The sequence below is a fragment of the Protopterus annectens genome, chromosome 2.part0 (genome assembly GCF_019279795.1).
Source record: "Protopterus annectens isolate FY-2018-M chromosome 2.part0, PAN1.0, whole genome shotgun sequence".
Taxonomy (NCBI): domain Eukaryota; kingdom Metazoa; phylum Chordata; order Ceratodontiformes; family Protopteridae; genus Protopterus; species Protopterus annectens.
Genome location: NC_056728.1, coordinates 627,212,152 through 627,238,449, shown reverse-complemented (window position 1 = coordinate 627,238,449; position 26,298 = coordinate 627,212,152). Strand labels below are relative to the sequence as shown.

The following is a 26,298-nucleotide window of genomic DNA, read 5'->3' as shown; positions in this document are numbered from 1 at the left end:
TTCATGGAGTCTAGTCTTACCCCTGATACTTTGCCACTAGCTCTTAGAAAACCCGACAGGTACTACAGAGTACCTGACTCTCACAAATTTCTATTTAAGAATCCTACTGCGGATCCAGAGACCATTTCCCAGGGACCTAAGACATTAAGGCTACTACAGTCAAAAACCCTATCCCTTCGGACAGGGATTCTAGGGCTTTAGACAGATGGGGGAGCAAGGTATACACCTCTGCTACTCTTGCCATCAGGGCTTTAAATTGCCAGTTTCACATGTTAAAGTACCAGCAGCATATTATGGAACTAATTAAACAATAAATGATGTTGATTCCTAATTGTGCAGAACATAAAGATTTACAAGAGTTGATGCATTCTGCAAACCAATTCGGAAAACATACTTTGCAGTGTGGTTTTGATGCTTTAGAAGCATCTTCCAGGGCTGCTGTCACTGGGTCTGTTCTTAGACTGCATGCTTGGCTAAAGAAGTAAATTTTGCCATACCTTGTCAAAGCAAAATTCCTAGATGCTCCATTAAACCAAGAACGTTTGTTTGGCACTAAAGCAGAGGTTGTTCTTAAAAAGATGGAGGAAAAAGCTAAATCTATGCAAACTGTTAAAGATTTCCTACAGGTACAGCCATCTAGATTCAGTAGGCATTGGCCTTAAAAAAAATGTTCCTTTCCAGTCCCTCCCAGACCTCCTCAGTCCAAACCCAGGGGCAGCAAACCACCAAGACTGCAGTCTCAGCGTATGCACAGATCTAAACAGTGGAGTTCTCCCATACATGCAAAAAACTGGGAGTACATTACCCAGGACAGATGGGTCTTTAACATTGTATCCCAGGGATAACAGATTCTGCTTCCACTCCCTGCCAATCCCAAGCGGATTGCCAGACCTCCCCCCAAACTAGTGGACAGAGGCCCAAAAGCAAGTACTTTCTTTTCTCAGTATCAAGGCTATTCAACCTGTTCCAACAGAGCAAAGGGGACAGGGTTTCTACTCCAGACTGTTTCTGGTGCTCAGAAAAGGAAATTATTGGCGCCCTATCCTAGATCTTTCAATTGTCAGCACCTTCCTAGTGGTTCCAAAATTCAAAATGCTTACTCTCCAACAGCTGCTTCCTATGCTAGCCAAGGACTCCTGGCTGGTCACCCTAGACTTAAAGAAAAGCTTATCTGCACATCCCCATAAGGGAATCTTGCAGGAAATGTCTATGTTTCAGGGCAGGCTCTATGCACTATCAGTTCTCTGCACTTCCCTTTGGCTTATCTACTGCACCCAGGGTATTCACAAAATGCCTAGCTCCAGCCATTGCATACTGCAGGCAGAGAAAAATTCAAATGTACCCATACTTGGACGATTGCCTGATTCAGACAGACAGTCAGGAATTGCTGCTTCAGCACCTGACATTTGTAAAGAGACTTCTAACTTCTCTGGGGTATGCCATCAGTGAAAAGAAATCACATCTGGTACTCAGCCAAAAAATTGTATTCCTGTGAGCAAGCTTGAACACAGTTTCCCAGATGGCATTCCTCACTCCAGAAAAACAGGTTTATTTGACAAACTATTTCAATCTACTGGCCACCCGAACCCAGCTTTCTGCAAGAAAAATATGCAAGCCCTAGGGTTCATGGCCTTTTGCATTCTACTAATTTCATATGCAAGACTGCAAATGAGGAAACTTCAGTGGTACTTAAAAAGTCTCTGGTGTCAACATTCTCAGGACCTGGAAACAATGATTCCTATCATGCCTTGCCTAAGGACAGAGTTCTTTTGGTGGATAGAGGCCTACTACCACAACAAGGAACTCCCTTTCACTCAACCCCGCCGCCCAAACCCTGACAACAGACGCATCAGGCTATGCGTAGGAGGCTCACATGGCAGGCAAATGGAGCCCAAGACAAATACACCTGCATATCAATCAAAAAGAAGTGTTAGCTGTACAGAATGTGCTGACAGCCTTCAAATACCTTATTCCTCCAGGACAACTCTTGATAAAGAGAGACAACACCACATTTATGTGGTACATAAACAAGCAGGGGGGGGATTCATTCCTACCCACTCTGCAGGCTAGCCATGGCTCTGTGAAACATAGCCTTGAGCAATCAAGTGCATCTGCAAGCTCAATTCCTGCCAGGCAAACTAAATTCACTGGCAGCCGACTTGAGCAGAAATCTAATGGACCCACACGAGTGGAAAGTGGAACCCAAATCATTCAAGCTTCTGATCCTCAGGTGGGGGGCACCAGAGATGGACCTCTTTGCCTCTCCCCAGAACCATCAATTGAGCACATTTTGCACTAGAACTCCCCACAGCTAAGCATGGAAAGTGGATGACTTGTCCTTTACATGGGAAAACCTCTCAATCTATGCCTTTCCCCCTCTGCCCCTCCTCTCAAAAGTACTTCTCAAGGTCAAACAGGACAAGCCAAAGGCAATCCTGATTGCACCAGACTGGCCACGGCAGCACTGATACCCCCTTTTACGCAGTCTGACAGTAATGCCACTCTGGCACCTGCCTCAGACCCCAGCTGCAAACCCTGAATCTAGCAGCCTGGCTCGTCCACTGAATTCACCACCAGCAACCCTCAGCAAACAGGTGGTGGAAGTCATCCTTGAGGCCAGGAGGCCTAGCACTAGGAAATCCTATTCAGAAAAGTGGAAAAGATACTGTTCTTGGAGCCAATCTCAGGGAAAGGACACTGCCGTGCCCATCTTACCTCATATCCTAGATTATCTAGCAGAACTGCTCCATAAAGGCCTATCCTTCCCTTCAGTTAAGATTCATGCCTCTGCCATCTCAACTCATTACAATACTGAGCCACCCCTCTTCTCTCACCCTCTGGTCAAACAATTTCTGAGATGAGCTAACAACTTAAGACCCACGAGGAGAGCTCCCACTCCAGCCTGGGATCTTAACTTTGTACTAGAGAAGCTCACGTTTCCCCCCTTTGGGCCTGCTGCTAAAGCAGGGTTAAAATTCCTCTCTTGGAAAACAGCCTTACTTCTAGCCATCACTTCACAAGAAGAGTGTCCGAGTTGCAGGCCCTTATGGCTGTGGAGCCCTTCATTATCTTCCATGCGGACAGTGTTTCCCTCAGGACTAACCCATCATTTATGCCCAAGGTGGTATCTAGTATGGCTTTAAACCAAGCCATCCATTTACCAACATTTTTCACCAATCCTCAGAATAAATGGGAAAGGATCCTGCACTCCTTGGATGTGCACAGGCATGGCATCTTAGGTTCTACCTCAACAGGACCAAACCTTTCAGAAAATCTGACCAGCTTCTAGTCGGCTTTGCTACAGGGTCCGAGGGCACGGCCATTTCGAAGCAAACCATCTCCAAATGGATAGCACACTGTATCCATTTCTGCTACAAACACCATGGAAAACCTACCCCACAGGTGATCAGAACCCATTCCACTAGGACTACCTCAACCTCTACAGCATTTCTCAGCAGAGTCCCAAACAGGGACATCCTGGAAAATCTGCATGTTAGAGTTCTGTACACACCTTCACCAAGCATTACCACCTGCCTATTTTTTCTAAATTCAGAGCTGTATTTGCTACAGCAGTCTTACAAGACCTGCTAGCCAGCCCTAATTCTTCTTGACTACCTCCACCCTCCCTCAGCTTTGGGAATCTACCCAAGTGTGATGACTGCAACTGTGAATATACTCAAACATCTACATTTATGGTAAGTGTACACAACTGTACTTTTTTTAGAGTTTTAAAAAGAAAGATGCAAATAACTTTCCTCTCTCCTTTAACCTGAGAACAAGTCAAACCAAGCATGTCAAATCGCTAAAATGTCAACACTCTCTCCATGCTCAGTCATTTTGCGTCAGATTGCACATTCTCTCTCTGATCTCTCACTCACGGTCTCTTCAGCTTTCATACATGCATTCACTCACTCTCTCTCTCCCTCCGATCTGTCGCACACACTGTCTTCAGCTTTCATACATCTCTCCGATCTCTCACACACAATCACTTCTGCTTTCATTGATGCATTCACTCTTTCTCTTTCTGTTCAGTTCATTCAATTCCACTCCACTCATTGTGCCACTGAAAACCGTTCCGCGTGCCCCACTTTCTAGAGGAAATATACATTTAAAATATTATTCCAGCCAGGCTTTTAATTGCTGTATTTCAGTATTAAAATCATATCAGTAGTGTTTATGGTATGGTATAAGTGTCTGGTACAGTATTGGTCAGGTCTAGTTTTAGTAGCAAATCTCAAGCAACCAGAAACTACACTTTTCTGGCATCTACAAATCCCCATGTGTGCTGGTTAACTCTGAGTTTACTGTAGATATGTTCCGAGTCCTAGATTGCACAGTTCTTGGGAAAGCACAATTTTGCCAACAACTAGAATAAGCTGATCTTGCTCAGCTGTCGACTAAACAGATGTCAACCAAGCCATCATTTGGCAAGTAAAAAAAATTCTGTATATATTTATGCGTGTGTGTGTATGTATAGATGTACTTTATGTAAACAGCTTAATATTGACAGAAAAATATCTAAAAACAGAGTATAGACAAAATATAAACACATCCAAAAAATGTTTTTGCAGGAGGTATGCCCTCCCTGCACCTCCCCCCACCCACCAAGTTTGTACACCTCCAAGGCTCTACAGCAGTGGGGAAAGGGAATAAACCCTTCCCTAGTATAACTTCAATTTTTGTCCATATTTCGTGTGTAGATATTTTTGCTGTTGATACTATGCCTTTTACATTATTGTAAATATATCCATATACACATTTGTTGTATTCGAGCAGTGATTAGAGTTGTTTTGGGGTGGTAGGTTGCCTTTGGTCTAGGATTTAGTTCAGTGGTTTACTAGCTAGTGTCAGTAATAAGGTTTGTATTGAGTGTGTTAGATTTGTCTAGATAACGTGACTGCTTTAATGCTTTAAGTCTGTCTGTAGGAACGTTAAGGCTGAGTTATATGAAAAAAACTAGCTGACAGTGTGAATGAGGTGATATGGATTGATTTTACTGGAAAGGAGTTGGTATGGTGAATATAATGATGATTTATAGATGTAATACTTGTGTTTGCTTGGTGCCTTTACATTTTTGTAGTGTAGTGCTAATGGGAAGGAAGCTGTGACTGCTACGGCGAAGTTGAGAAAGGTATTAGTCATTGTTAGCATGAGTTTGGAAGAAAATATTGTAGTCATGTTTTAGATGAACGGCAGTATTAGTCGTTAGAAAAAATGAAATATTTGAGTCATGCTGCATATGTTGTGATAAATATTAGAACAAGTGAAATGTTAGCTGCCATGCTGATTATAAATGCCCATTTATTGACACATTTGTCATTTCTACATAAAAAATACTCCAAATAGTAATTTTGTTTTTTTTTTTTTTTTACAGGAAACTCTTTCAGAACAGCTTTTTGATCCCCACTGCCTTATTGTAGACTTCAGCAAACCTGAGGTGAGATTCTGTTCCTCTCTATGGTGTCTGCATGGGTTTCTAATATTATTTTTATACTTTGCTGTACCCATTAGTGACACTACCTGACTGGACAACATACCACCTATTACCTTAGTGAAATCTGTTCAGTATTACATTTTGTTGTTGTTTGTTTTTTAATGTGCATAATGAATCCTGATTTTGAGAAGTGGGCATGTCAAAGTGAGACCAGCAGACTGATTTCAACAGCTGTGTTTTATTAACATTCCAGCCACCAAACCTAGTAGAGCATGTGTTCATGACATTGGGTTGAATGCTGGCAGTTAACTAATTTTTAAACAGTAAACTGCTCAAGTGAGTAACATTACTGTTTTTATACCCTATCTGCCTGGACATCTGCACCCTATTTTTTTGGGGTGAGTTGAGGAAGTGGTATTTTATGCATTAACAGTCACTTGCTGTAATCTTCTTTCCACACAGTATGTTGATTGAAACGTCAAGAGAAGCATCCAGTACCCCCATTGTTAATGTTTTGGTTTTCACTGACTTGACTGATGTCCAGTCTACCAGTGCTAAGGTACATAAAATAAAGGGTAACGTACTGTGCTTACCTCAGTTTAATTCTTTTGTGTCTGCATACATTGCCCAGTGTTCCCTGTACATCGTATTTGAACCTGTCACTGAAAATGATAGGAGAAATGCCTATACAATATGTCAGCACTTAAAGACGGTAACAAGTGCCCACTCTGCCATTGTACAAAAGTTCAGATACTGGCAAGTTAAGAAAAAAAATGAAAAAACATTATGCAAGGTGAAACATTTTTTTTTTGAGGAGGGGGATTGCTTGTCTAGCATTCCAGTACATGGCTGAACTTTTTTAAACACCTTTTTAAATTTGCATGTAATACATACATTAACAAAAAAGAAAACAAACCACTGTATGTATTTTTCCATGCATTGTACATGTTTTCTTTTAACAGTTGTCAGTCACACCAACATTACATAAATTACTCAAGTCCATACTTTTCTTTTAACAGTTGTCATTCGCACCAACATTAAATTACTCAAGTCCTGTCTTTCCTTAAATTTTTTATCTCTGCCTGAACGTTATTCTGCATATATTGTTCCCACAAATGTGATTTATTTGTGTAATTTGCTCATTCCCCTTTCCAAAGATCCCATTTCAAATTATTGCATCTGTTTACAATATTCACTACTCTATTTATGGCTGATTTTTATTTTGTTTTCCATTTTGTAATTTTTGCCTTTTTGGCAGCCAATAGCATTAAACTTAGCAAGACCTTAGTATGTATAGGCAATTCAGTTCTTATATCCCCGCTCAAAGGAATCATTTCCATAGTATAAATCATTTGCTTCCCAACATTTATGACAAAGTATCCGGAAGGGAATTTTTAAAAATATGCCAACTCATTACATTCCCATAAAATCATATACACAGTTACTATTCTTTCCCATGATGCCTCCAGCATTTGCTGTCTACCTGAGGAAAAATTCTCTGAAGTCTGCTTGGGGTATAAAAATGGTTTACCTTTGAAAGGTTGAAAATCAACCTGTCGAACGTCCCATTGTGCAAACCAGGATGCCGAATCCGTCATGCCAAACTGCGCCGAAGTTCGAAAATCAGCAAATCGAAAATCAGATTTGCTAATTTTTGAACTACAAGTTCAAATACATATCATAATGCAGGGGGGCAAGCCCCCCCACAATCTCTTACTTTATTATTCTAACTCCGAGGTCGCATTACAGTGGGGAAAGGGTCCACTTCCTGATCTCCACTAAAATGCAGTCCGCACCTGAAATGCCGAATCTGCAATGAACGAATGTCAATGTGCATTCGCTCATTGCACATTCGATGCATTTTTGTTCGGTTATCCGAAAACTTGAAAACATACTTCCGCATAACTGTCTTCCGACAATGTGCATTTCAAGCTTTCAAAGGTAAACCTATAAAAATACCTATGCAAACACTTCCATGCATGAATACCAAACCATCTGGACTTTGTTGCTTACATGGGAGCCATACAAGTATCTGTTCCCACTGTTCCTTTGTATATTTCCTTTCCAGTCTCTCTTCCTAGTCTTTTCTAACCTCTACTTATTGATTTTTATTGTTGTCATGCATTATTGTGTATGCCCTATTAATTATCCCTTTTTAACAACAGTTTCTGTTCTAGACTCTACTTAAAACCCAACCAGTGCTGGTCTCTCATTTAACACTTCCCCTTTCCCCTTCTGTCTTTTGTTATCAATCCCTGGTAAGGAAGGCAGTCTTTAACCTGCAGTCCTAACTTCTGCTTGAACACATATCACCTCTGTTACCTTTCTCTCCAGAGTTATTTGTTTCCAGCACCTTGATTCCTTTGCTAATTTTCTTCAATAAATTCTAACCCTCACACCTATTTTCTATGCTTGTGCTTGCAGTTATCCCTGTTGGTAAACTCTCCTTTCTTCATTCCCATGTTGGCTCAGTTCTTAAGATAGTTTCTGCTACTCTATAAATATAATATTCAGTATGGTTGTTATTCTGCATAGGGGCTTTCATTCAGCAGCCTAATGTCCTTATTTCTTGAACGCCGTCATCATTTCATCATGTTTACTTTTCACTGTTATTTGTAAATGTCTGCTTCTGTTATGAATATGAGCCTTAATTGCATAGCACTAACATATCCTTTCAAAGCTGAAAATCCTAAACCACCTTGTTCTGTGGGGAGAAGCAATTTATCCTTTTAATTCTTGCCCATGCCTACCCAAATAAATACCTTCAACTCTGTTAATTGAGGTCTTCAACTTCTCTGGTTCATAAAAATCCATCTGACCTGTATGTAAAGCTGAACCTTCTTTTTGAGTGACAGTAGTATGCTTTAATGTGGGAGTATCATTTTGGACTTGGAAGCATTTTTCCCCCACTTTACTGCCCACTAGTTAGTATCCCAAAGTATTTCACCTCTGCATAGATGTAGAAACTACTTTTCTGAATAGGTATTCTTACCAGTGGTTGCATCCCTAATGATTGGATACCATGTGTTGGCTTATTTGTCAGTACTGTATTGCGTGTTTTTTTTTTTTTTTTTAATACTGTTGTCCATTGCTAAACCCCTCATTTTATCTTTAATCATCGGCTTATGTCTAATTTTCCTGTTAACAGGATGTCTTCCTCCTCACCACACCATCTTATCTTGTGACATAGAAGTTCTGTCTATTAAAATACTTGTCTGTGGTATTTTATTAGAAGAGTACATGAGCTTAAAGATTTGGTTTCCACACAACAGGGATTTCAATTTTGTAAATAATGTGTTTGGTACTGTTTCACTGTAGATGTGGACAGAGAAAGTAGTATGTAGTTTTTTTTGCTAAATGAATTATTGTAAGTGTGAGGGGTAGTGCAGTGAATACCAAGTTATTGAATCATTCAGACGTTTAAGGGACAGGGTGCACTGCATAGTGCCAGTAAAATTTAAAGTGATTGAGGAAAATAACAATGGTCAGTGGCAAAAAATATAATATGACTGTGTTTATTTGTGCTTGCATGCACATAGGTATTTATTTTTATTAACTTAGAAAGTGGACTGATCCAGATATTTGTTTCCGCCATGACCTACACACACATTGCATATAACAGTGCATATATGATACATACACAGATCATAGTCAAGTTAATATTTTTTCTTACGTATGAATAAATGTTTTATTGAATCATATACGATTTAAATGAAGATACTTAAACACATACTAAATTAAGGCCAAAAACACAAGTGAATAAATACACAATTCAGTATGCATATGAACACTCCAGTTTTATGTAAATTGCACTTGTATGTGAGTTTTAAAACCACAGCATTTTGAAAGATGTGTAAGATAAAGACTAAATTGTACGGGGCACATGAGATAGGAGTAGACTTGCCATTTTTGCATTGACAGTTTTACTTATTACATTTAGAAGGAAAAGCAACACTGTGGTGTAGGCAAAGTGGTCCTCCAAAAAGACTAGTATCCAATGTAAAAAAATATAGGAGGCACCAGACCAAGGCAGGTGAAGGTAAAGGCCAGTTTTAATCCACAGACAAAGTACAAACAATGGTGAGCGCTTTCGTAGCAAGAGCTACTTCATCAGACAGTTAAAATCATTACTCACTCATATTTAAAAGTTACAAACAGCCAATCAAAATCAAAGTTCAATTAAGACAATACTATTAAGCTGTAAATTAACAACAATATAGTAGACATACTTAAAAGAATAAACCTATAAAATATATTTAAAATTACATTTAAAATGTTTTATCTGTGCAATGGTTTATGAGTAAGTACAGGTTTAATAGAAACTTTGTCATTTAGGCCCCTGCCTATATTAGCCCACATCCTAATGATCCATTCAAATTCCTTATTTTCTACCAGGTTCTTTATAGGGCCACCTCTACAACCTGTTTTGACTTTCTCTACTACCATGAATTTAAATGTGTGTGTGTCGTATCTGATGCCATCACGTGTCTTGTTAGGGCATTAGTTTCTGCCCTCCTATATATATTATAAACATGCTCCCTGATCCTATCACGAAACCTCTGTATGGTCATACCTATATAAAATGAGCAACATACATTACAGTGAGCCAAGTATACAATATTTGTGGTATTACAGTTAGCTGATAGTTTAAAGTAAATAGTCTTCCTCGTATCTGGGTGTTCAAAACATCCTTTCTCATCAATATATTTACAATAATTGCAGGAATTACAGGTAAAGGTTCCATGATTGTGTGTTATGGGTTCAGTATTCAACTCATGGCCATATCTAGGTCCACATAAAAGCCTCTTAATGGATTTCTTGTTTTTATATGCATATCTGGGGTTATCTCCTACCAGTGTTTTAACCTTTTCATCTGATCGGAATATATTCCAATTTCTGGAACAGCCTAATGTTACTTGCATACATAACTTGAATCCTCAGGGGGGTTCGTTTGATTTGGATTTGGACTGGAGAAATAAGGTTTCCCCATGCTATTCCTGATGGAGTGTGTATTAGAGGTGATGGACCTAATTTCCTTTTTCTTATACCCTCTCTCGTGAAATCTCCCTTCTATTTAGTGCAGTTCACTTACAAATTTCTCATCTTTGGCTTTTAATCTAGATGTTTTTAGTACTTGCCCTTTTATCACATCTTTGAACACATGCTGGGGATACATACTCTATATACATAAGTGTTTCTATAACATTCTTTACGAAAAATCTCAGTATAGAATTCACCTGTGCTTGCCCTAGTAATACTGACATCTAGAAATTCAACACATTTATTTGAACTATGAGCTGTAACTCTCAAAAAATGTGTGCTATTATTTATATCCCTCAGGAAGTGTTGAAGGGTCGATGCACCTCCTTCCCATAACAGGAAGAGGTCATCTACAAACCTTCGATAAAAGATTATTTTCTCAGACCATACTCCTGCGAGAATATTTAGTGATTCCCATTTAGCCATAACCAGGTTGGCGTAGCTATTAGCATAAGAAGTGCCCATAGCCACGTCACCTTTTTATCTGTAAATGTTATGTTCAAACATAAACGCATTATTCTCCAATATGGTTTCCACCAAAAAGCAGAGGAGATCTACCATTCTAGATTCATACATTCAGTCTTCCTTTAAATACTGATGTAAAAACTCCAGACCTACCATATTAGGTATTACAGTAAAAAGAGACTGCACATCGAAGGTGACCATTAAGCAGTCCATTGTTGGTGTAAAACTATTAGTGAATGCATGTAGCTCTACTAAGAATTGTGTTTAGTGTCTCTAAGGATAGAGTTGTTCCTTGCCAGTACAGGTTTCAGGTGGTGTTCTACATATATTGATAGTGGCTCTGTACACCACCCCTGTCCTGCCACTATTGGTCTCATGGGTGGATTAAGGGCATACGTATGTATCTTGGATAGTCCCTGTATCACTGGTATGATAGGATCATCCACAATGAAATAGTTGCATAGGGCCATAGTAATCTGACCACATTGCATACATTCAAACAGATCATTGCACATTCTGCAAATGTATTTCCCAATTTTAACATGGTCTATCTTTTCATACACTCCATCACTTAACATACTGTACATCACATCCCTATAGAAAACATAATCCATAACCACTAATGGTCCCCCTTTGTCAGCTGGCCTAAAACAAATATTCTTGTCCTTATGTAAAACCTCAAGTGCTTCCCTTTTATCTTTCCCCATATAAACAAAGCATTTAGTGCATTCCTTATTATCATGCATGGAATATATATTGTTGATACATGTTTTTTCAAATGTTTCAATTGCACCTATAGTGATGGGCATTTAACCACTAGCCTTCTTGAACAAATTAAAGTCCTTATCACTTACATTAACATTTTGAAACTGCATTTTCAACATTAAATTTCTAGTGAACGTCTTTAGTTCAATTATGTTTTCAGTTAGCGTCAGACGACTGGCCGGTATAAAACTCATACCTTTACTTAAAGCAGTCTCTTCCACTTCATTCAATTTACGGCTAGAAATATTCCATATCAAAGTCCGTTTTTGGTTTGCCACATTTTCTTTATTGTTAGAGCATTCTCTTCTTCTATGGAGGACTTCCTCTTCAGGCACCCTCTCCCCTGGTTCCGCTGGTAAAACTTAGGTGTGTTTATAGGGTACGGTAGGCTTATACGTTCTGAATCCTCACTGGGTTGGTTAATAACTCCATTGCTGTTTGCAGACTGAGCAGTTTCTTTTCTTTGTGCTCCTGTCCCAGCAGGGGGTGTGGTTTCAGTATGTAAGTCAGTTAACCTAGAACGGCCAGTCTGACTGGTAAAAGTAACTTCCTGACTTCCCATCCCTTGTGTTGCATTATTATTTATGGTGGTATTACTAGTATTGACAGACGAATCAATTGTTACATTTTTCATAGGACGCCCATTCATGTGCGAATGTAAATTATTGTATTCTTCTCTTGGCCAGGAGAAGACCCGACCAGTAGCAAAATCATTGGTATCCCTCTGAATTTTCTTTTTCTTTTAATTCAGCAGTTGAGTTTCATAAGGGTTGGGAGGGTGGCCTAATGGTTAAGGTGTTTGCCTTACAAACACAAGGTGCAGGGTTTGAGTATCACAAGGGATAATTGGCTAGGCTTAAAATTGCTCGCAAGGGCACTTAGCCTAGTACTAATCCATAAGCGTTGACTGTCTCAATGATGTGTTCGACCTTAATATCCACTAAAGCTGAAGGGTATTTCTCATAGAGTTCTGTTTGCTGCTTCTCTACGCTATCTGCCAGTTGATCTTCCTCTGGTTTAAAAAAATGGATAAGTAGCTTCATGTAATTATAACTGGTATCCAAGTTAATTTGTTGCCACTGTTCAAGCAAATCCTTATATACATTGCCATATGTTGGCATCTTTAAAACCCTTAGGCCACGAGTCCCGATACGTTGATTTAAACATGCCTCACAGTGAAATCTCTGTAGCCGTAATCTCAGTAGCTTACGTGTGTCATTCTCCAGTTTATGCAAGTCTTTTCTCAATAGGTGTAAGTCTTGTACACTATTAGATTCTGCTGTTGAAGGTGCTGCTGTTGGAATAAAAGTTAAAAGTGGATTCTCCTTCTCCTTGAATAAAGAGCACAAATTTCTTTGCACCATCTTGTCATAGCTGTTCAGCTCCGGTAGTTGATCCAGTATAGGTACCTCAGTTGTATCTTCTGCCATGACCTAATGCAACACTGAAAAGTATCAATATAGAAGGAAAAGCAACACTGTGGTGTAGGCAAACTGGTCCTCCAAAAAGACTAGTAGCCAATGTAAAAATATAGGAGGCACCAGACCAAGGCAGGTGAAGATAAAGTTCAATTTTAATCCAGAGACAAAGTACAAACAATGGTGAGCGCTTTCGTAGCAAGAGCTACTTCATCAGACAGTTAAAATCATTACTCACTCATATTTAAAAGTTACAAACAGCCAATCAGAATCAAAGTTCAATTAAGGCAATACTATTAAGCTGTAAATTAACAATAATATAATAGACATAAAGTGCCAAGGCTAGTCTGTAGTCCTAGAATACACCTATAAAATATATTTAAAATATATTTAAAATTACATTTAAAATTTTTTATCTGCACAATGGTTTGAGTAATTGCAGGTTTAATAGAAACTTTGTCATTTAGGCCCCTGCCTATATTAGCCTGCATCCTAATGATCCATTCAAGTTCCTTATTTTCTACCAGGTTCTTTATAGGGCCACCTCTACAACCTATTTTGACTTTCTCTACTAGCATAAACACAAGAAATCCATTAAGAGGCTTTTATGTGGACCTAGATATGGCCATGAGTTGAATACTGAACCCATAACACACGATCACAAAACCTTTCCCTGTAATTCCTGCAATTATTGTAAACATATTGATGAGAAAGGATGTTTTTAACACCCAGATACGAGGAAGACTAATTACTTTAAACTATCAGCTAACTGTAATACCACAAATATTGTATACTAAGCTCACTGTAATGTATGTTGCTCATTTTATATAGGTATGACCACATGGAGGTTTTGTGATAGGATCAGGGAGCATGTTTATGATCTATATAGGAGGGCAGAGACTAATGCCCTAGCAAGACACGTGATGGCATCACATACAACACACACATTTAAATTCATGGTAGTAGAGAAAGTCAGAATAGGTTGTAGAGGTGGCCCTATAAAGAACCTGGTAGAAAATAAGAAACTTGAATGGATCATTAGGATGTGGGCTAATATAGGCAGGGGCCTAAATGACAAAGTTTCTGTTAAACCTGTACTTACTCATAAACCATTGCGCAGATAAACATTTTTAAAAGTAATTTTAAATATATTTTAAATATATTTTATAGGTTTATTGTAGGACTACAGACTAGACTTGGCACAAGTATGTCTATTATATTGTTAATTTACAGCTTAACAGTATTGTCTTAATTGAACTTTGATTCTGATTGGCTGTTTGTAACTTTTAAATACGAGTGAGTAATGATTTTAACTGTCTGATGAAGTAGCTCTTGCTACGGAAACGCTCACTATTGTTTGTACTTTGTCTGTGGATTAAAATTGAACTTTGTCTTCACCTGCCTTGGTCTGGTGCCTCCTGTATTTTTTACATTGGCTACTTTTTACATTTATTGACTGGGATGTCCATCCAGAAGTCTGGTTTTTAGGTTTCCCATAAAGAAATCTCTGTCAAAGTAATAGAACTGAGAATTTTAAAACAGGATACGCAAACAATGAAAAACAGAAAAATAAAGTATAATGCAACATAGAAAACACACACAAAAATACACATCAATAAAAGCAGTACTTGACTGTGAATAACTTGAATGAGCTGTCTGTTGTGCTAAACTAATGTTATGAGTACAGACTGAGATGTACTGTCTTATGCAGTAAGTGTACAGACTAATATGTACTGTAGTGAGCAATGACTTTATTACACAGATATAATTGTGTCAAGTGTGAGATGTGCCAGCAGTTTAGCTTTTAATTCATATAGCCTATTTTCAATTCTGATCTTATTTGGCCGATGGCTCTAGGTGATTGGAGCTGTCTTCTGGAAAGCCCTTTAACTTGTGGTCAACTCGAAGGCCAGTCTGTCTAATAGAATAATAGTCGACCATTGCTATCAATCTAACCCTTTAATGTTCATAATTTTTCTTTTCTTTTTCTCTTTATAATTAATTTCGTATTTGCATTGTTGTTTTTAATAGTTTTTTGTTTTGTATATTTATCTTTGCTTGTACTTGCTGGGGCTCTTTCCCCTTGGGTCTCCACTGGAAATGGGTTGCTTAATATCAATGCAATGCAAATAGTTAATAACCTTTTCTTTTTTACAATTTTTTGTATTGTGATTATTTAATATTTGTATATTGTCACTTTATTTTTACTTATGTTTGCTGGGGCTTTTCCTGTCGGGTCTCTACTGACAATGGGTTTGTTTGCAAACTCAGTTGGACTAACAAATGTGGAATGAATGAATGTACAAATAATAGGTCTTGCAGTGTAAATAAAGCCTTGGGAAGAGTAGCCACCGAGCTTTCTGTTAAGAGTGAGACAGTAATGTTCATCGGCTTCTGATGTGTTCTTTATTAAGTGTGGTCTGGGGTGATTTTATTATATTTTATGATTAGTTCATTGTAATTATTGTGAAGTTATACTCATTGTTTGGTGTGAAATTACTGGTCCAATTTACTAATTTAAGAGTTGGGTAGTTGTTAGATTAATTATATTTTTGGTAGGAATTTTTACACTGCATTTTTGGTATAATATTTAAATGACTGTGGAGTCGGACCATACATCTAATCTGAAGGTTTGTACTTTATGTTGTTATTCTGTGTGGGTCAAAAAGATGCAACTCAGAAGTCTTCTTGAGTCATTTTGCTGCACCGTATAGCATATTAGAAGATTTTACAATTTAAACTTTAAGGTTGCTGCTTGTAAGCCAATGTCACATCTGCCAGAATTTCAATTTGATGTTGTCTTTTTCATCTTTTGCTCAACTGATGGGTCTCGGGTCTGATCTCTGATCTGTCCTTGGCCACTTGATAGACTTTAGGTTCCATAGCTTGCACCCCTCCCCTTACCCAAAATCCCTGTCTTCTCTTTAGTTATCTCAGATCTCATTTGCCGCTTCAGCGGTAAGACATGGTCACTGTTAGCTTGAGCAGGTTGCTTTAGATAACTGCTATTTTTCAGTAATTTCCTATCCAGTAGGATAATTCTTTTCTTCTTCTCCCCTGTGGGATAAGATCATTTGTGTGGTCAAGCAATAAGTCATTAATAGAAAGTGAAAAAAAATATAGCTCCAACCACTAATCCCTGGGGGACAATAAACGGAAATGATGGGTAGTACTTGTGAACCATTTAAGATGTTCTCTTGGAAATATAGTTTTAAAACCAACAAAGAGGTCCCTCTCCAAAATCCATTCGCCCAAGTGAATGTATTTAGGATAGTTTACATTCAGTCATGTTTAACAAGCAGAATATAATACCCACTGAAGGCAGGTACAGTATACAGCATACACTAAAAGGGTGAGCAGTCATTTTTTTTTCATTTGTGCTTGATAAAATAATATGTACTGTGAGTTGTCATCAAAAGATCGAGCAAGTAGTTGATGTGACTAAGTGAGTGGAGAATTCATGGCAGGCCTAACAGAGTATAGAGTACCAACAAAGCAGTAGGCATGTGTGCATATTCATAAGCAGAACCTTGATGCACAAACATAAACAGTGGCAATATAGAAGCCACTAAGCAACAAATCTGAATAATTAAAAGGTTTAGTCTGTTAAGTATGGAAACAAAATCTAAGAATATCATAACATATGAAGCTAGAGAAATGGAACACAGAAGAAATTATAGCATCTGAAAAGATTAAGGAGGGAGATTGTGTTTTTAGAAATAAATCAAGTTCTGCATGAGTTAAGAGAGTGCCTTAAAGCTCAAAAATGTTAAAAATGAGCTAAAGTGGTCCTGTAATGAAACACAGCAGTGAAGAAAAGGAAGCCTTAAATAAAATAACAAATAAGGTAAAGTTATGTAAGTAGAGAAAACATAGAGGAGTAAACAACAAAAATATGGAGGGGGACCAAAGGGAAAAGCTGTAAAAGAGAGACAGCAGATACCCTAAGCAGTGCCATTGTTATTAGTAAGGGAACTCCCATGAAGTGAAGCTCTGTTATACATAGGAAAAGTGTGTTTGTCATTGGTCTTTTAGCATTTGATATGAGTGTTAGTAGCAAGCTGGTAAAAATGTGTGACAAACTTTAATACTGAAACTGCTCGTAATATGCGGAAGCAGTGTATTCCACACTGATGAACCCATGTAGGAAATGCTTTGTTAGAAGAGTAGGAGGAGGAGGTGAGGTAGTGAAAGGTGAGCTTATTCTCCTCTTGTATTAGGAGGCTATCGTTTCATAGGTAAGTACTAGGCTAACGGCCCTGGAGTCAATGCACGCCTAGCCTAATACTGTTCCCAGTTATCTGGCTTACCAGACTTTAGTTCCCTGGCAACCTGTCTAGCAATGCGATTGAAGTGATCCATTGGATGAATTTCCTATTTCCCATCCACTCATCAAGGTTTCTCTTGAAGAGGGCTAGTGAGGTGCTCTGCTTGACGTGAATGGGGAGTTTATTCCGGAGTATTGGAAGTCTCTAGGTTAGGAACCTATCCCTACAGCAGGTTCTGTTTAATGTGGTGATAAGGTTGAGGTCTTTGGAATGAATAGCACAGAGGGATTGGGATTTTTTCAGATGAAGCATGTCTAGCAAAACTGAGTCAGACATTGCTCTGTATGTCAAGCAGAGATTGCCTCAAAGTAGGCGTATGAGGTGGAGTAAAATTTAAGTTTTTTAAGTCTGTTTGCATAAAGCACGTGTTTAAGTCCTAAGATCCTCTTTATGAGGAACCTCTGTGGCCTTTCCAGTTGTTGGAGGTGTCTGTTGAGGTACATGCCAAATGGGGCATTGTACTCTATAATGGGTCTGATGAGGGCCGAGTAGAGAGAGATAATGACTTTTTTCCTGGATGAGAACCCTTTTGTGATGAGATGTGCCACGAAGGAGGACTTCCTAACTACAGTGGCGACGTGGTTGTTGGAGAGATTGCTATCTACCTGTGTCCGTAGATCCCATATAACACCTTCAGAGTTAAGTGGGTTCCCTTTGATATGGTAGTTTCTGGGCACTGTGCCTTTCCCAAAGTGAATGACAATGCATTTTTTGGCATTGAGCCCAAGGCCATGGTTTTCGCACCAGTCTTTGGTTTCCGTTAGGCCTTTTTGTAAGATGTCCACATCAGCTTGAGAGTCAGTAATAGCTCTCAGTTTGCAGTCATCCGCAAATTTGGTTAACAAGAGTCCCTTGGTGTTGGCTTGAACTTCAGAGAAGTAGCTACCAAACAGGAGAGGACCCAGAACTGCTCCCTGTGGGACTCCACTTGTAACTGCCCGGTAGTCAGATTTGAAGTCAGCTACTTTCACCATGTGGGTTCTTTCAGTGAGCCAGTTGGCAACCCATCTAGTGATGTGCAGGTTAATGCCCAGATTATTGAGCATAATACTGATTCCAGAGTGTGGAACTGTGTCAAAGGCTTTGGCTAGATCGAGGTAGGCTGCGTGGACAGCCTTTCCTTCATCCATCGCTCTGGTGATAGCTTCAAGGAAGTCTATCAAATTGAGCAGACATGATCTGCCTATCACAAACCCAAACTATGTGGGGACCAGGGTTTGAAGGTTCCCTATATCATTATTTATAAGATCCATAATAATATGTTCTATAGCCTTACAGATCAGGCTCGTCAAGCTGATGGGGTGATAGTTCCCAGGGTCAGTAGTCGCACCCCCTTTATGGAGTGGGATGACTGTAGCAGTGCACCATTCAGTGGAGACAAAGCCAGAACTGAGGCTGTAATTGAACAGGGCACTCTGGTGTGGTGCGATTTTCTTTTTGTAGATCATGTAAGACACAACCTGGTATATTATCTGGTTCCATGGAAGCTATATTCTTAGCTTTGGTCAGTGTGGTTTCTACTTATGTAGTCGTGATAATAGGGAGTTGGCATTCCTCGGGTATGTGGATGGGCCCTTTGGGGGGGGGTGAGGGGTAGTAAAGCTCACACTAAACCTGTCTGCGAAGATATTGGCAGTATCAGTTGGTTCAGTATAAGTGGTGCCGTTGTGCTGTAGCTCAGAGCAAATCTGCATATTATTATGCAGATTCTTGACATAACTAAAGAATGCCTTGTTGGTTGTCCTTCGTATCTGTAGCAATTGTGCTTTCATAACTTGCTTTGGTGGATTTGATGAGGGATCTCAGTTTTATTAGGCTGGAACTTGATGTTTTCCAGAGTGTCCAGGAATGCAGAGTGGGAGTCCTGGGACATTGTGGGGGATCTGTAGTAGGCTACAACATGGACTGCAGTTTTGTCCAGTGATAACTCTCCCTGAAGTATTTCTGATGTGTTATGTTGGGCAACAAGTCTGGAGGTGTGTGCATCTTTTATGAAGATGGATACACCTCCGCCTTTGGGGGTTCAGTCATCACATCCCTTAGGGCTATGGTTCAGATTTGGTGAAAGGTGTGATATCTATTGTAACCTGGTAGCGCAGGGGTGATTTCAGGAGCCTTGAACCAGGTCTCTGTGACTCGAGCGAGTACATTTTGATGTTTAGACTTCTGGCTTTGAGTAGCCTTTCCCTTAGAGTGCGTTTACTAGCAGATGTTATGGTGGAGAATTTGTCTTCAGGGCATTGCCTAAAAAAGGCACTATAGGGGGTGGCAAGGGCCTTGGCCAGTATCCGGAATCCCAGGGATAACAGATGAGCAGGCTGTCTCTGGCAAAGCATCAAGGTCTGTTTATCATGTCATCCCAAGCAGACAGATACTGGATCCCCTTTAAATGACACCAGAAGCTTAGCCAGTTGTTGAATTCAATCATTTTCTGCTTCTACTGTAGTGTCATTCTTGGTGACTGTAGGATGCTACTCACGGCTATGGTCATACCTGCCTGGGCTACAAGATCAGAGAGCTCCTCTATGTCTCTCTTCATGTAGTCCAGGGAGGTACGTCTTGGGTCATTCACACTAACATGTAAGTTGACCGAGTCATATTTGTACTTGCTGTGGAGAGACCCAAGTGCATGCGTTATGTGGAGAATTCTGGCACCCGACAGGCAGCTGACCATGACTTTCTCCTTATTCAGCCTAGTGAGGGGGACGTCAGTGTGCCTTACAATTGAGTCACCTATGACTAATGTGTTTGGTACATTGTCCTGCCTTAGGGGCTTAGCTTGAGTGGCACACTGCTTGTGAGGGCTATGTGTCTTGTGGGCTATGCTTGGATGGGATGGTTGCTTGCATTTGTGCCTCAGAGGTCTCTGTTTGGGCAGATTTTTTGAGAGAGCCTCCGCAAAAGTGGTGGTATGTTTTGTGTTGCTATGTGATTGTGGTGGTATGCTAACAGGGGGTTATGTGTTGTCTGTGATGTGTGTTGACCTTCTCCTCCTGACTGGCTGACCCAGTCTTGGATTGAGAGAGCGAAGCCTCAAGTTTGGCTGTGTACTTGCATCTCTCACAAGTGGATGTGTTTGGAGGTAGGAGGAGAGGGTTGTCTGTGTACATGAGGCAATTGCTGCATTGTCTCAGGATGCCCAGGTTCACCAGGTTATCGGGAGAAAGCATTGTAATGGTGTTTATTGTTAGTTGGGAGGTTTTGACTGGTGTGAAGAAGTGAGGGGTTAGGGTTTCTTTACTTAGGCATATAGTAAGCTGGCTGTAAGAATGTTGAAGTGCAGTAGCGTTCTTACCTACAGGAAAGGGAGATTAAACAAATCTTGTGTGTGATTTGGGTAGGAGTGGTGTTTGCTGAGAACAAGGACATACAGTAGGGTAGATTTCAAATGAATGAGCTGGATTTTTCTTTGAGTTTTACATATTGTGGTTTCTGGAGTCACTGTGACACTGTAGAGGCAGTTTGTTGTTAATTTCAAGTAGCTGAGAAGATATAAATTGGTATGTAAAGAGAATGTGAGTTTTTTAGGAGAAATTCTTAAAACTTAGGAATGTGCGCAGCAGGGGTAGAATGGGTCAGAGAGACAGAGAAATAGTGAGATGCTGCTTCTTGGCTAGATGCTGAATTGCACAGTGTGTTCTGTTTGTGTTTATTTAAAGTTTCTGTTTTGTACACCATTTGATCAGGAGTGGGAAATCTTTCAGTATTTTAGACTGAACAGAATGCCTAGAGCTGCGCACAGTTTTGAGTGATAGCTCCTGTGCTGGAGAAGCCCAGAGGGTGGAGGAAGTTGGAGGGAGTGACCTCCCACATACATTGACTTCACCCATTCAAGCGGGAGGAGGTTGGGCCACTCTGTTGCAACAGTGGATCCCACTGAAGATGGAAGAATGGTGTGCAGTGACTAGATCAAGATTGTACACTTGGCTTCTGCCAAACCACTTTTGCAATGGGTCCTCCAAAGGAACATAGATTCTCAGGAAAGTGTGTAGATGCATGCAGTCTTACCAATTTAACAATAAGCATTGCCAGGACACTTGTTTGTCAGCAAGCATGTTAGCTACCAGTGGTGTTGAGTTAATACTCGTTTAAAAAAAAAAAAAAAAAAAAAAAAAAAAACTCTTGATGGCTGCTTAGATGATGACCTCTTCCAGTCAGCTTTCACCCCTTGAAAGGTGAAAGAACGCCCTAATTAGCAACCAGGAAAATAACTAGAAGAATAAAAAAATGGCAAGAAGAATCATGTCTAAGACCAGATTGGCTGTTCATATTGTTAAATAATGATAATGAAAGGAAACAGACAAGTCATTATTAAACTACTAGTGTTATTACCGCGAATGCAGCTTTAGTAATTCTGTGTCTTTCATGGAAATGGTAGGGAAAGCGAGAGCAAGAAGATGGAGTTGATTTTCTCAGAAGGAGTAGTTTGGTATATTTTTGGAGGAAAATATTAGCTTTTATTTCTAGCAGAAATTTGCTAGGAAAATTCTTTAGTTAAGAAATGGCTTGGGAGCAGACTTCTCAGCTGTCCCTATTTTGGCGGAACATTCCTACTTCTTGGACTGATTTACCATGCACATGATATATAGGATCATAAGCGATTACTGAAATATCGACCCAGAGGTCATTTTAAGCATAGCCGTTTCACCCCAATGCAATTCCGTAGAGGTAATCGTTAATACCCAAGATTGCATTTAGTGATGACTGCCCTTGTCGAGGAGGGTTGTGGGCACTATCCCTGGTAAGATTTTATGGTGCCCCATCCACTCATCCAGGTTCCTTTTGAACAGTGTCACAGAGGTGCTATGTTTCACATTAATTGGTAGCTGGTTTCAAAGACATGGTAGTCGCTGGGAGACGAATCTAACCCTCTAGCATGTCGTGTTTAAATCGCGGGCCATATTTAAGTGACTGGAACAGGTAGCCCTTGACCCATAGGATTTACGGGTATGCAGTAAGTTCATTAGGTTTGGGTCTTGGGTTGCTCTGTAGGCCAGCCATAAGTCTCCCTAAGAAGTCTATATGATACGGAGCATAGTGACAGGGATTTTAGTCTGCCTGTGCAAGGCACATGCTGGAGGCCCTTGATCTTCTTTGTTAGAAACCTCTGAGGTCTCTCTAATTACTGTAGATGCTTAGTACTGTACATACTGATTGGTGTGTTTTACTCTATTATGGGCCAGATAACTGCCAAGTATAGGGGGTTATAACTTCTCTTCTTCTCAGGGCGATGCTTTACTAATCAAGTGAGCTGCATGGAAAGCTTTCCTTGCAATGATAGGTACGTGGTGGTTGAAGTTACGGTTGCGGTCAACCTGTGATCCCAGGTCTCTTACCACTTCATGGGTACTTAGAGTATTGTTATTGATTTGATAGTGTGAAGGGACTTGTTTGTGCTGAAGAGAATGATGATGCATTTCTTTGCGTTCAGTTTGAGACCATGACTAATACACCAGTCGTTGGTGTGTGTGAGACCATCCTGGAGTATACTGACATCATTTGGGGATTCAGTGATTGCACCTAGTTTGCAGTTGTCTGCAAACTTGGTCAGCCACAACCCTTTAGTTTTGACCTGAGGTTCTGAGAAGTATATACCAAACAGTAGGGGGCCCAGCACTGACCCCTGTGGCATCCCACTGGTAACAGGTCTGCTGGTTGATGTGGAGTCACCCACTTTGATAGCGTGTGTCCAGTTTGTGAACCAGTTGGAAACCCATCTTTCAGTGAAGGGGTTTACATTCAGTTTGCTAAGTTTATTGGTAATGCCTGAATGTGGGATTATGTCGAAAGCCTTTACCAAGTCAAGGTATGTTGTGTGCACAGACTTGTCCTCATCAGTGGCCCTGGTCACACTTTCAAAGAAACCCACCAGATTTAACAGGCAGGATCTGCTCTTCACAAAGCCAAATTGGGGAGGATCTAGGGTTTGGAGGTCACCTGTGTCTTTATTTATGAGGTCCATAATGATACATTCCATGGCCTTACAAATGAGGCTGGTCAGGCTTGTGGGTTTTTAATTACCCGGTCTGTTGGTAGGCCACCTTTGTGGAGGGGGAATAACTGTACCTGTTCTCCATTGAGCAGAAACAAACCCTGCTGTTAGGCTATGATTGAAAAGGGTACTAAGTGGTGATGCTAGTTCATGTTTTAGTCTTTTTAGAAGGCAGCCTGGGATATCATCTGGTGCCCATAGAGGTAGTGTGTCTATTTTTGGACATATGGCCCTTCACATAATTTTCTGACACCCCCCCCCCCCCCCATCACACATGATTTTTGAAGCTGTCTAATAGATAAGAAGATCTCACTATGTGACCATCATACAAGTTGCACCAGTAATTTAAAGAAAGAGGAAACATCTTACAATTGCCATCTTTTCAGAAGCACAAATAAGTGAATAAATGAATGATTCTGTAGACCTTCCTGAACTGTACCTGCAGAATTCTACCACACAAGGTCAGAGTCCAGACTCTATTATCTGACTTTCAAATCACTTTATTGGCATACCTATTAAATATTCCTTGGTCTCCATAGTTTTACCATTCCCTATTCACAAGAAGAAGAAATTTGTCATTGAGTCTTTTTGGGGTCAGGCTGGCTCCTTTTGTACCTCAGCCACTGGTAGGTGTTTCTGCTGTGGTCACTCATTGTTTTTCAAGCCACCCATCTTTTTTCTGCAGTCCCCTTGATATAGCCATCAAAGTCTGTTGGATAACCATGTTTCTGCAGCTGTAGGGATACCCTTAGCATTCAAGGAGAGAGACATTCTTGTTGATCTCAGGAGAAGGGGCAGGTGAAGCTTCTTTACTTAGCCAGGATAGGGAACCTGCATCTGGGGTTATTTTGACTTCTGAGAGTCTTCCATTTTCCAGGTAAATTCCCAGGAAAAGTGATCATAGTGAGAAAACCTTTCAATCTCCTGATTTTGTTTCCGTGGACAGAAAAGATGTGCTAGGATTTGAGAAGGAGCTCATTATTGCATTTTCCTTGCCTTCTGCTTCTTCAGGCAAGAAAATAGGCTTCTATTTCTTTTTCATGTGTAATTTCAGTTAGAAGCCAGGCATTACATAGGGGTGGCTATACCTCAGGATTTTCTTCTTAATCTGGACATTCTGATTTTGAAAAATGTATGGTTTCAGATTTGCGTCATGCAGATTTTTTCCTTTTTTGAGACTTTAAGATAAAAGATATTTTTCAGTGGGGGCAGAATTAAATTCTTATGGAAAAGATTATTTATTGTTTGGTATGCATAAATCTGCAGCAGTTTCCCTCTGTCACCTGCATTAGAGAGTTTTTTTCAATGTTTCACCTGAAAGTCAACTTGCTGCCTCTAGGAAGTATGAAAGATTATATTTTTTTACCTCACTCATAAGTATTTAATCTGATGTTGTTAATCTTCATTCATTCCTTACCGATGGGTGTCTGTTATGTCCTTGGAACCAAGCCGGCTGAAGCTCGTGCCAGCCAAAAAACTCTTGAGCAAAGTCCTTACCCATAGTGCCTCTCTCTATATTACCCCAGATCTCATTTGCCAGGTGTGAAACAAGACGTGTCAGACCAGGCTCTCAGCTAAGTCATTGAATTTTTGTCAAATTTTCTTGTTTACTAGTTGTTGACTCCTTATAGCTAAATTTTACTTGTTTTGATATATATTTGTTTATATTGTGTATTCTGTCGTGTAATTGCTGTCTCTCTCTCTCTTCTTCCTTTCCCTTTTTCCCACGTTGGTAATCTATCATACCATCGCTGGTTCAGCCCTGTTGTCCTTACCCTCTGGGTATTTTTCTTACCATAGCTGGTATTCTACCCTTTCCCTTTAAAAGCAAACAAAAAAAAAAAAACCCTTTACCCTGTTTCTTCTATCTCCTAATTTCTTCATTGTATCGATGGGATATGTCGGTTAAGAAGGGTACCACGGGCTTGAAGCACTGTGTTCATTGCAGTAGAAAGATGCCTAATGTGGATAATCATGACTCTTGTGTTTATTGTTTAGAAGCCCTTCACCCAAGATGAACCCCCCCCCCCCCGTGACATCTGTAAAGGTTTCAGCTCTTGCACACTTGCGGAGCACAAGAATAAATTCATGCTTAAAGGACTATTAATATCACTTTTCACGGAGGCTATTTCCGAGTCTGAGAGCTCACCACCTTCTAAGAGAGAACACAAAAAGAGGAGCAAGTCATTACCCTCCTCTCCTCATGATTCTGAGACTAAGCAAAAGGAACCAAGACAGAAAGTTGCTAAATTGGCACCATCTTCGGCTCCGAGGCCTAAACCTTCCACCTTGGCACCGGTCTCAGTTCCGAGTATGCAGCCAGCTTCGGTGCCGACTACTTCTTCAGCTCCTATAACTACAACTACACCGACAATGGCACTGACTATTACCACAGTTTTGACACCAATAATAGACGTCCTGGAACTGGTCACTCCCCCATCCCTGTACTTCATATTGGTCCCTCGACCTCAGTGCCAAAAGGTGAAATACTCCCCCAGACCAGATATTCCCCCTCGTTGGATCCATTTCCTGGCCAGCACTATAGCCCTTTCTTAGACCACCCCACTTCTCCCTCGGGGATGTCTACATGATCCTCCAAGAGTCTTTTAGAGCTGGATGTAGTGAGGCTAGTGGATCAACTCTTGGTGGCCAGAGGACTTTCTACTCCATCTAAGCCCTCCCTCCCACTCAGAGCTGAGGGATTTCATCCAAGGACTTCATGATATTTTTCTCCTTCGACCTCTTTCCTGGTTTCGGAGCACCCGTCCCCTGATTCCAGCCTCTTCGGTGTTGGTGGTAGATCTTACCAACCGGAGCCTACCCTTTCGTCTTCGGCTCCTTCTGAGCCAGGCTATC

At 40.2% G+C, this 26,298-nt stretch overlaps 1 protein-coding gene across 1 annotated transcript in view; it reads left to right on the top strand.

Moving 5' to 3' along the window:
- UBA6 (ubiquitin like modifier activating enzyme 6) overlaps positions 1–26,298 on the top strand; it is a 2,440,735-nt gene that overhangs the window by 586,927 nt on the left and 1,827,510 nt on the right. Inside the window, exon 10 of the mRNA XM_044060993.1 lies at positions 5,375–5,437. Within this exon, the coding sequence (XP_043916928.1) occupies positions 5,375–5,437 (63 nt within the window). The remainder of the gene's footprint in view (positions 1–5,374; positions 5,438–26,298) is intronic.